Consider the following 12500-nt stretch of genomic DNA (forward strand, 5'->3'; position numbering starts at 1 on the left):
TAATAATCAAATAAAATATAAAGGAAGTACATGCAGTTGTTTATTTGAATGGTCGGAATGGAACCTCCGTTAAAACAGCATGTTTTTTAATGGAGTTTGGTTACAGATTCGCTAAAGCTGTTTCCATATCACATTTCTTGTTATCGATACATGCTACCGCACCCCCTCCCCCCACCCACTGGCAGAGAGAATACTGACCATTTCCAGCTGCTTCTAAACACAGACTCCTCATGTCTAGAAAGGTAAAACCGGAAAATATCCTGCTCTGGCTAGCCAGACATGATCCAGACTTCATGTTTAGAAGAGGCTTCTGGTGACAGAGAGAAGGGGGCAGTGTTGGTGGAGAGAGGATGCAATGGCATAAGATTCCCAAGGGGATTTTACATGCCATGAGCTCCCCTCTCTTCTCTCCCTCGACTCTCCTGAGAGAGAGAGAGGGGGGGGGGGGGGGGGCACGTGCCCCTGCTGCACCACATGTTCCCTGGCTCTGTAGTCTAAAAGCAGCACCTCCCTCTGGATCTCTGCACCCTCCCTGCTCCTCCCTGACACACACACACAGGGACACGGTGACATCCTGGATGCTATAGCCAGTTACACCACCAGCATCACCGTGCAGCGGCCCCCAGAGGAGCAGTGACGCATGCTGTGCCCCATAGGGAGCCAGGGGACTTGGAGAGAGAGAGAGAGATAGAGAGAGAGAGAGAGAGAGAGAGAGAGAGAGAGAGAGAAAATGAGGGCATGAAATAGTAGTGGCTCTTAAGATGTAGCCACCAGAGAAATGCACTCCCCCCCACCGCCCCCCATTATGGCCGAAGTTTCCTCCCCATCTCAGCAGAAAGTGACTTCTGGTTAAGTGCAGGCAGGCAGGCAGGCAGGCAGGCAGGCAGGCAGGCAGGCAGCAGAAGATGAGAAGGAGCAGGGCCGGTTCCAGAACAAGATGACTAGGGATGCATCCTAGATAGGAAGGGGTGCACATGCACGGGCCGACCCGAAAAATTTGACGTTTATTTTACTAAAAATAATGCATTTTACCATCATTTCAGGTAGAATGATACCAGCCAAGCAAGAATATTTAAGTGTTTCAAGTGCTTTACTGAAATATTTGGACCATATAATGATAACACAGTACAATTATCTCAACCTTAAAAGGTTACATATAGGTGCCAAAAAGCCATAAATTCACATCAAAGAACAAAGAAAAACAACAATTATAATTCAAGTTTAAACAGTAAGTGTGCAGCTGCAGCATTTATTTAAAAATCTTTTTTTTTTTTTTTTTTTAACCACTCTTTTCAACTGAGCATGCAGACAATTAAAATAAGGGTGCAATGCAATGCATGCTTTTGCACCCCTGTAAAACCGGGCCTGAGAAGGAGATGCATATTGTATGAGGTGAGGTGCAGGAATGGTGCAGCTAAAGCCCTTTAGGGAGGGAAGGATGGACCCAACATCCTCCAAGGCCCAGAGTGGCACAACAAGAAGACAACACACACACACACACACACACACACACACACACACACACACACAAAATACAAACACACACATGCATACATGCATCTATACACACACACACACACACACACACACACACACACACACTTCATTTCAAAGTCAACAATGTCACCGTGTATCAGAAGCACAAGTATCAGTGATCGCCGCCTCATCTCGAAGACATTGACACTAGCGAGTCATTCGCCTTGCTTTAACCCATTGATACCTGATGCAGCATTTGCGTGTGTATCCCTCATTTGTGTGCGTATCCCTTTAAGACCGCGAACCGCGTCGACGCGGTTCGCGGTCTTAAAGGGATACGCACACAAATGCTGCATCAGGTATCAATGGGCTAATGACTGTGAATCAGGTCATGACTGATGGCTGAGGGGGGCGTGGCCTGATGTGATGATGTTCACCTTAGGAGGGCGGACTGCTCTCATCAGAGAGAGAGAGAGAAAGAAGACGACTCAAATGAGACGACGCTCCACACTGCTGTGTGGAAATTGGGACTGATATATCTGGGTGAAAAGGCACATCTTCTTGTCTGTGTGGCACTCTGCTATTGAGAGCCTGCTTGAGAAGCACTTTACAGATGCTCTTCACAGTACAAACAGACCTTGAGCAGCACTGAGGCATAGAAACTTTGGACAAATACATTGCGGTCGAGTGGGTGGAAGGAGCCGTGGAGAAAGTGACATGCATTCCTCAAAGGATAGAGAGAGAGATGAAAAGTGTCAAAAGGGGAGAGCCCGAAAGACTTCACAAGCAAATACACACACATACGCACACACACACACACACATACGCACCCGCACACACGCACACACACACACACCATGGACAGAGCAGCCTGACCCTCTAGCCCTACACTACAGACCCAAGGCAGTTCTCAGCACAGAAGAAGAAAGTGTGTTTGTGTGTGTGTTTGTGTGTGTGTGTGTGTGTGTGTGTGTGTGTGTGTGTTCGTGTGTGTGTGTGTGTGTGTGTGTGTGTGTGTGTGTGTGTGTGTGTTCGTGTGTGTGTGTGTGTGTGTGTGTGTGTGTGTGTGTGTGTGTGTTCGTGTGTGGGTGTTCGTGTGTGTGTGTTCGTGTGTGTGTGTGTTCGTGTGTGTGTGTGCGCGCGCGTGTGTGTGTGTGTGTGTGTGTGTGTGTTCGTGTGTGTGTGTGTGTGTGTGTGTTCGTGTGTGGGTGTTCGTGTGTGTGTGTTTGTGTGTGTGTGTGTTCGTGTGTGTTCGTGTGTGTGTGTGTTGTGTGTGTGTTGTTGTGTGTGTGTGTGTGTGTGTGTGTGTGTGTGTGTGTGTGTGTGTGTGTGTGTGTGTTCGTGTGTGTTCGTGTGTGTGTGTGTGTGTGTGTGTGTGTGTGTGTGTGTGTGTGTTGTGTGTGATGGAGGAAGGTGCACACCAGAGGAAGATGTCAGAGCACACAGTACAGCAGGACAGTGTGTGTGTAGCCTGAGTGGGTCCAGTTCATCCGTTCAGATAAGAGATGTTTCCACAGCCGAAGCCAGGAAAAGATGTAGGTGATGAACGAGACCCAGGTGAGCTCAAGTGTGTCTAAAGTGTCTAAGTGCTGCACTGCTGCATTTACTGCGTGCATCTGTGTACCAGTGTAGTGTGTGTGTGTGTGTGTGTGTTCAGCCATTCTTAGCATTTGTTTTGGTGCACGGATGGGTTGGGTTCATCGTTTTTTTTGGTCCAGCACTAGCACAGCGACTAGGGGTGTCAAAAAGAATCGATTATAAAGATGCATCGCGATGCGGACGTGCACGATTCTGCATCGATTCACAGATGTCAAAAATCGATTATTAATTATTATTATTTATTTTTTTATATTCAATTCTTATACATACAATTATAATAACAATTATTTTGTTTATTACTATAGGCATTAACGGCAGCATACAAACAACAACTCTGGGGTTTTTATTGCTGTCATCACCATCGCTATTTTGTAATGGAACAGAAACGACAATAAGGCTGCGTTACTATAGTTGTCAGCTGCAGGACGGTATGTCAACAATATGGAGCTGTCCGGGTTTAGCGAATAAGGTCTATAGGCTACTGCAGCCATTCCCAACCTGTGGGCCACGAAGGTAATGCAAGTGGGCAACCAAATCCTTTGCAAATCATTATGATCTTCGTGATTTTTTTTTATTATTATCATGATGTATGAGAATGCATTTCTCCATTGTTGAATGATAGCGTTATTTAATTTGTAATCTAGTATTTGTTATGTAGCCTATTGCAGACAGCCCCTCACTTGTAGTTTCTGGTTTCTGTGTGGTGCTGCTGGACAGCTCCTTTAATCGTTCAAATACAAAGTGCTCTGAGAAGTCATTGTTTAGCCTCCTTAAGCCAAACGTCTGCTTTGTCCGTCGACAGAAACGAGCACTTGAGTCGACACTTTCAAGTGTCGGCGAGCAGTGTCTGCTACCTGGTGACATTTCCAGTGTCGCTGACTACGTCACGATGTGTCGCGCAAGTCCGATTGGCTATATAGACGGCACACACGCGCTTGACTTCCTTATTTTGGTTTTCGCTCGATTGAAATGAATGAACGTGTCCCCGCTATTTTTTTATCGGCCTGTCCTTGATGTATGACTTCGTGAAAATCATAAAGAACACCGTGACCAATTTCCCAGAGAGAGAGAGGAGATGAGGTGAGTTGTGTGGTTGTGTGTACGTTACATGTTGCCTGTGACGTGGTTTCACTGTGCGTTCCCTCTCTTCTCTTCTCGGCTGTCTGCACTTAGTCTGGGCATCTGGGCACGCTTTAGACTGCTTTTGGCCATGGGGGCGTAAACCAAGGAAACAGGAAACAGTACCAGAAACAAGTGCGCCAAAAAATCTTCTTTGTTGCCGTTAGCTTGACACGGTGAGGTTACGTTAGCTATAGTATATAGCTATATATATATATACATATATATATATATGTATAGTAGCATTAGCACATTTCTGGTAACTGCCGAGGAAGGTTTCTGGAGAGCTAAAGACAATGGAGTACTCGCCATGTGAAATCTTATGATCAATGTCCATGTCTTTCCCAGCACAGGCAGCAGAGATGCTTCAACTGTTGTACTTGATCCTCCATTATCGATAACAGCAGACCGACAACTATAACTATATTATCAACTGGCCATTTGTTTGAAAAGTTATTCCCAAGCAGTTGGCACACCGTCGGCCAGGTTTGGAATACTAAGCTTTTCCCAAAGCCAGTTAGTTGGTAGACACGTGAGAACGTCTCTTTCCTCGATTAATTGTCTGATGCAAAGCTTCTGTATTGGCTTAAAATATGTGATATTGTGAATCTCCAATGTTTCTACAAGAACTTCTTCAAAAACGTCGTTCGGTACGTCCATCTTTTGTTTTGTCGTTTGCCGTTTTATTTTCGTATCGTTTCCGCTGCTTGTTTCCTGTCTAGGGCGGAAACAGGCCGAGTGACAAAATCCCTTGTAAACGGAGGCCAGGCTCTTTCTCGCCGAGAAGAGCCTGGCGACGCGAGGTTAGTCTGCACTTATAGCGTTCGAGTGTCACGTGACCGATGAACCGAGGCGAACGTTCACTTAAAGTATAAATGCGACACCACTTTCTTTTTCGTCTGCGACCATGTGCTGAGCGACACTTTCTAATAAGTATAAATTAAGCTTTACCGTTTATGGTCGGATGTGGGCCACAAACATCTTTTGAGATTTTCAAGTGGGGCCATGAGTGGGAAAAGGTTGGTAGCCGCTGGGCTACTGGATATACGTATGTATGCATGTGGTGCTGCCGAGTGTGTGTGGATGTGTTTTGTCTTGTGTCCTGCCACCCACCTCTGACCACGGCGGTGACCTGGTCCTTGCCCACGCCCATGCGGTTCTTGACCTCGCAGACGAAGGTGTTGTTGACGGCCTCGTCCACCTTCAGCACCGTCAGCTTGTTCTCGGTGATCACCACCGTGTCTGGCATCTCTCCCGTCAGCCTGCCACCACAACGTAAAGGTGGGATGAGAAGGAAGGAGAGAAGGAGGAAGAAGATTAGAGAAAGATGGTCGTCTCCTTCACTTTGGGTAGAATAAGAACTTTTAGGCAGATGTACAGTGTTTCCCATACATAAAGGAATTTGTGGCGCACCGCCACAAAAGGATTTTGACCGCCACAAAAAGATGTTGACCAAAAAAAAAAAAAAAATTTTTTTTTTTACAGTGCACCTGAATGCAACATGCAAGATACCCGCTGAATAAGTGTCCAAATGTTCATGTCATTCTGGCCAATACTTCTGTTATAGCATTTCAGTCTGGAATATGGAATATCTTTCAATAATCTATGATTTAGCTGCTAAATTGTCAAATACCGCCATCTGCTCGCTACCCAGGCACTTATGTATGTACTTAACCTAACTAACTTAACCCAACTAACTATCCGGTGTGCACAACATTGTCAGCCTAAACTCCGGCTGACACCCCAAAAACCTACAATCCGCTACAGAAAAATGTATATTGTTTGTTTATTAACTGGCCCCTCGCCTTCTATCATTTCACGAAAGTGGCAAAGCAAGTTGAGTATCCCTGACCTATAGGGGGAAATTTAGTTTGTCATTGTAAACCCACAGCACAGTAATGATGACATGTTCTTCATAGATCTAGCCTTTTCATTTTGCTCTTAAGCTTTCTCAAAGTACACCAAATTCATGCATTTTACTTTCAAATGTTTGAAAAAAATCTCGCATGCACACCCCTAGGGGGTCTGCGGTCCCCCACCACAAATACTCAAAATCCTGTGGGAAACACTGCTTTGGGTATAATAAGAACATTTAGGCAAATGTACATTTACACTTTGCTGTGTTGTGGAATATCATTGAACCCCAGCACTAATCCATTATCTCACAGTGGAGACAAATATCCCACGATGACAGGAGGAGACGAATCAAAACTATTGGACGCAGGCCCAGAATATCTCATCTCTGCCATTCTAAAGTTCCAAACTTCTCTCTTTATCATATTTTCCCACAGTTATGTTAATGTCTGATAATGCTGCGTAAGGGAGTGGAGGAGTCACATTGTGTTTTCCCATTACGCCAGGGTTAAATCCAGAGTCACAGAGTCCATTATCAGAAATTATACGTCTATCTGCATAATCAGAGCGCACGCACGCGGCGGCTGTAGTGGCAATAATAAAAGCGCTGATGACTACAGCTCTGAGAGGACCGCGGCCCCCGGAGAACGAAGGGTGAGGAAACGAGATGGAGAGAACTCTAGGAAGATAACGCATAACGAGAGAGGAAGAGACAGACACAAAGACACTGGGCTTGGGTACTCACTAGGGGTGGGAGAAAAAATCGATTCACCTAAGTATCGCGATTTTTAATGTCACGATTTTTTGAATCGATCTTTTATTCCAGAATCGATAATCGCAAAAAAAAATTGGGGTGCCCGCAGTCAGGCCACTCACTGAACCGCAGGCCAGGCGCCGCCTACTGGTTTACTAGTGGTTGTATTACTTTATTAGTTAGTCTGAAGTAATAATTACACTTCAGGGTTAAAGTGGGTGCATCTCATTGTAAAATGAGCCTGGCCTGCTTGGTATCTAATGCCTGGCCTGAATTATGATCCCAGTCCGCCCCTGTTTTTAACTATATCGCCCAGCCCTACTCATGATATATAATGTACAGTCTCTAGTGTATGATTCAACTTTTCCCATGTTCTAATCTAGTGTAAAAAAGCAAACAAACTGAAAAAAGAAAAGAAAAAAAAAGAAAAAATCGTAATATCGAATCGCAATAATCATAGAATCGCAATACTTAAGAATCGCAATATATATCGAGTCGGCACCCAAGTATCGTGATAGTATCGAATCGGGAGATAAGTGAATCGGCACAGCCGTAGTACTCACGTCTTCCAGGTGACCAGGGTAGGGATGGGGTTGCCCGTAGCCTGGCAGGTCAGCACCACGTTGGTACGACCCACGTACCAGTTATTGTCATAGCCAATGATCGTCACCTGAGGGGGGACTGGAGGGGATGGAGGAGCGACAGAAGGGGGGAGGAGGAGAAGATAACAAAAGAAAAAAATGGGTTAATTGAGTTCATTGAATCGTTCAGAGGGTTGAAATCGGGCAAAGCGTAGCATGTTAGATAGAGCATGAGCCCTTTTCACAAAAGCAACCGTTTTGAGGTGGTAAAGCAGGAAGTAAAGCGGGTGTAACCAATAACTTTAATGAGGGCCCTGTGCACTGGAACACCTAAATGGAATGGAACCCTCATTAATGGCATTGGTTACACCTGCTTTACCACCTCAAAACGGTTGTGGTGAAATGGGTCTACGAGAGGCAACATGGAATAATGAGTGTTGGACTCAGTGAGAGAGAGAGAGAGAGAGAGAGAGAGAGAGAGAGAGAGAGAGAGACACACACACACACACACAGGGAGAAGGCTGGGGGCAGAGAGAGAGAGAGAGAGAGAGAGTGTGTGTGCGTGTGCATGTGTGTGTTTGCGCGTGTGTGCGTGCGTGCGCGCGTGCGTGCGTGCGCTTACACTCTACGGCCAGCTTCATCTTGAAGCTCTCCGGCTTGGCCTGGGTCCTGTGGTTCACCACACAGCTGATGTCTCTGCCGTTGTCCTGCGGCGTGGGGATCGTGCGGTACTCGCTGGTCACGGTCACCGTGTTGTCGGCGCCCGGCTTGGACGCCGTGGTGGCGTTGCCGCTGGCCGTGGTCACCCAGGAGATCTGGGCGGCGGGGCGGCCGTCCGTCGACTCGCAGCGCGCCACGACCACCGGCTTAGCGCCCGCCACCACGGTCACTGGGGAGGCGCTGTTCCTGGGCTTAGCTGATGGATGGAAGGATGGTAGGAGGGTAGAGAGACACAGAGTGACAGAGAGAGAGAGAGAGAGACAGAAAGAAATTGAAGGATTAAGATAGATCAAATCAGTATCATTATTGATCAACAATTTGAGTTACTATGGAGGACCACAAGTGTCACAGAAATAGTAATAAATAACAAGTTATTCATTTCAATTTCCAAACTGCATTTACAAATAAAAAAAATTTATTCCATCATTTATTTATGAATTAATGAATTCATGTATTTTTAAATGATGTACTTTAATTGACTGTTTTGTGGTTGTGTAAATCCCTTTTTAATTTGTACTATTTATTTCCTGTACCTTTTATAATCCCTCTTTTATTGCCACTTAAAATATCAAATAATGAACCACTTTGCGCTTCCATTTATTCACAGATGAATACATTCATTTGTAAACAAATGTATTAATGCCTAATTTTATTGTACAATTAGTGATTCATTAATGAAATGGTTTATTACTCTTGTGGTCTTCCCTAGTCACCAGCCTGGCAAAGGCAAATCCAAACCCCCCCTCTGAACACCCTCCTCTTGCCCTCTCTCCTCTCCTCCTTTGTGCTCTTCAGATGCTACATCGATCAACAATTATGAGCACTGGGCGAATCCTGTACAAACACACCTGCATCTCCTCTCACCATCCCTCCGTTTCTCCTTCCCTTGCACCCAGCATTGATAAACAATTACCCCCCACTGGGTCCAGCACCTCTCCAAACCCAAACTCTAAATCACTACATGATGTCTCTCATCACCTCCACCGCCCACCCAGCCAGCCTCCTCTCTCCTCCAGCCTCTCTCTGGTGCTGGTGGTGGTGGGATCAGAGGAGAACAGGTCAGGACAGGAGCCGACAGCCTGAATGACAAGCAGCCTGATCAATATCCAGCCCGAGGGGGGGAGGCCAGTCAGGAGGGATGGGTGGAGCGGGGAGGGGGGTTGGAGAGAGAGGTGCGCAGAGGCACTGGTGCCGGGCCAAGGTTAGAGCAGTGGTTCCATTGCATTAACGAGAACACGATTGATCTGACAATACCACTTATACTAGCAATTAAGCCTAGCTGGACATGCTTTTAGCCTGCCTGCTACCTTACGCTACGTTCACACAGGGCACCTAAGCCTTGCCTCAACCCACGCCGACGCCTACAGACCTTGAGCTGCGCGTGAACCTATCACACGCTTTTGCGATCACACTGCACGCCTATTCCACGCTGAACCTGAGCCGAGTCACAAGCACCTCTCCTCTCTCCCGAGTGTTTTTTTTTTGTCACGTGTGGTCCCGAATTATCATGGGTAGGTAAAATAAATCAGATATATTTAATGTGCTATTGATGCTGGATATGTATAACCAGGTCTCCTTCTTGGGTGACTGCTGCCATAGAGAACTGGATGCTGTTGTACTAAGTGGATTAACTTTTCATTGTCCATCTTGCTTCTTCGGTCGCTATTCTCTCTCCTGAAGATTTGTTTACCGACGGGGAGAAAGCCCCACGTGATAGCCACCCGTCAATCACTCTCTCTCTCTCTCTCTCTCTGCTCAACATTGTTGTAGTAACACCATTTTATTTTGAAATTCAGTTGACTTTGCCATTTCCCATGGATATTGTCGCGTTTTTCCTTCATGGCTTGACAGAAGAAGTCTGCCTTCACGCGCCTAGACGGCTTGAAAATAGAACTCACGCCTAAACGATAAAATCGGCGCAGCTCAGGCGAGGCGTGGGTACACGCAAGGTTCACGTTGAGGCGCCCTGTGTGCACAGCCTCATTGACTAAAACGGACGCCTATTTAAAAGCGTGGGTAAAGGCAAGGCATAGGCAAGGTTTGGGTGCCCTGTGTGAACTAAGCCTTTAGGGGGAGGGGCGGGAGAGCGAACAAGGCATGGGAATACTTTACATTCAGACGCATCACAACTGAAACACACACACACACAACAAGCACTCTGAAACACACACACACACACACACACACACACACACACACACACACACACACAACAAGCACTCTGAGTGTGAGTCAACACACCCACACCACAACCTACCCAGCATGACGAGGAAGGTGATGCCCTGTTCGTTTCCACTGGGGTAGGTGGCGTACTCGCAGATGTATTTCCCCTCGTCAGTCATCTTGACGTCGGTGACCCGGATGGAGGGGCTGGCCAGGTTGGGGGGAGTGGTGGTGAAGCTGACCCGGCCCTTCAGGGGAGAGTCGGGGTAGTTGGGCTCAAACTTGGGGTGGAACACGGCGATGTTCATCCTCTCCCCTTCCTTCGGCTCGTAGATCCACGTTACCTACAGAGGAGCAGACACAGGGTCAATAATTTGAATATGTTCAGTAGGGCTGTGCAATAATATCGATACGGCAATATATTGCGATATTTTGCCTGACGATATTGTATCGATATTTGGACGCCAAGTATCGATATAAAAAAAAAAAATTTAAACATCGATATTTCCCATATCGATGTTTTTGCACAGCCGTGTGGTCAGTGACACAATAAGAATACTTTTTATGTCAGTGCGTTCAGTAACACACTCAGTAGTTTTGACTCAATTTGTCCACTAACTTATCAGTATAAAGTGACGTACATATCATTACACTACCTGGGTGGTACACAGTGTGTTGTATCTTTAGCTCTATTATTTAATTTTGAGTCAATTGTCTAGAGTATTGCAATATATCGCAATATGTATTGTATCGCAATGTATCGTGATACAATTGTATCGCGACCCATGTATCGTGATACGTATCGCATCGTGAGGTCCTTGGCAATACCCAGCCCTAATGTTCAGTGTTGTGTATAACCCTAACTCTATACAGAGGAGCAGACACAGAGTCAATGATTTGAATTAGGGATGTCACGATACTAGAATGTCTACTTCGATACCGATACCCAGGAAAATATCGATACTCTATACCAGTGGTTCCCAACCTACGGTACGCGTACCGTAGGTGGTACTTGCGACCCCTGCTGGTGGTACTTGGAAGGCTCTGTGAAAATTCCCAAAAAAAAAAAAAAAAAAAAAATTTTTTTTTTTTTTTTTTAGTTTTTGTGCAAAATCCATGGTGGTCATTAGTAGTAGTTTTCAAACATGTGAAAGTGAAATAATAATAATAATTATTAATATTATTGGCAGTGTTTCTCAAGGTAGGTGGTACTTGCGCCCCCCCTGCTGGTGGTACTTGATCCCTGGAATCCCAATGTTTAAATTATGAAGTGGATCAAAACGGGAGGGAATCGTAAAAGAGCTGTAGTAGAGGAGAGCAGCAACGATGAAGCACAAGGAGGTGAAGACAGCAGTCAACCCAGCACAAGTGCAGCTGCTGCAGGTTGCACATAGGCTGCAGGTTGGAATAAATTTGCCTCCTGTGTGAACTGTGCATAGCTGAATACAGGCCCGTAGCTACCATTGAGGACACCAAGGTCATGACCTCGGTCCCCAGATCTATTAATCTGTCATTGATGTTTTAATGCGACAGTTGATCGGAAATGCAACAATTTGCTTCATCTCTGTGTGCTATAGAAGAGAGATAACTCACAACATTCAGATTTTGCATTGAGGCTAGATTGGGGCTAGACTTTGGGGACAGTTCTATTGAAGTGAATGGGTAAGTAACTCCCCTGTAAGTGATGTTTGTGTAGATGGGCCATTGTATTTAATTGAGCAGTATTCTGCCATGTGACCTGTATGCAGAATATAAATTATATCATATGGGGAGACATTTATTTTTTGTATCATTTTAAAGCAACAGCACAGTAAAGAGGATATTAATCTAACATGATGTATGTAGTTCTTTATAGATCTAGCCTCTTCATTTTGCTCTCAAAGTGCACCAGATTGAAGCATTTTACTTTAAAATGGACAAAATTTTCTATCCGGGGGTGCACAGCCCCCCCTGGTCCCCCCACGCCGCGCTAAAATGACCTTGGTATTTCTCAAACCCTGGCTACGGGCCTGGCTGAATAGACTGTATTTTAACGTCGGTCATATGGTGGTACTTGGAGAGCCAACTACTTTCTCAGGTGGTACTTGGTGTAAAAAGGTTGGGAACCACTGCTCTATACCATTTTCGAAACCACGGGAATTGGGGGGTTGATGACACATCAATAGGCATAAAAATAAAGTTAGATAGATGGACGGACAGATGCACACTTCTCCATAATCTAGGCCTGATCAAAC

At 45.7% G+C, this 12500-nt stretch overlaps 1 protein-coding gene across 1 annotated transcript in view; it reads right to left on the reverse strand.

The window, feature by feature from the left end:
• LOC310771182 (poliovirus receptor homolog) overlaps nt 1–12500 on the reverse strand; it is a gene marked incomplete at its 5' end in the record, with an annotated part of 87058 nt that overhangs the window by 67847 nt on the left and 6711 nt on the right. The window contains 4 exons of the mRNA XM_083663839.1: nt 5308–5456; nt 7366–7483; nt 8006–8299; nt 10361–10610. Coding sequence (XP_083519965.1) covers nt 5308–5456; nt 7366–7483; nt 8006–8299; nt 10361–10610 — 811 coding nt within the window. The remainder of the gene's footprint in view (nt 1–5307; nt 5457–7365; nt 7484–8005; nt 8300–10360; nt 10611–12500) is intronic.

This window comes from Poromitra crassiceps, assembly GCF_964638095.1.
Source record: "Poromitra crassiceps genome assembly, contig: HAP1_SCAFFOLD_399, whole genome shotgun sequence".
Taxonomy (NCBI): domain Eukaryota; kingdom Metazoa; phylum Chordata; class Actinopteri; order Beryciformes; family Melamphaidae; genus Poromitra; species Poromitra crassiceps.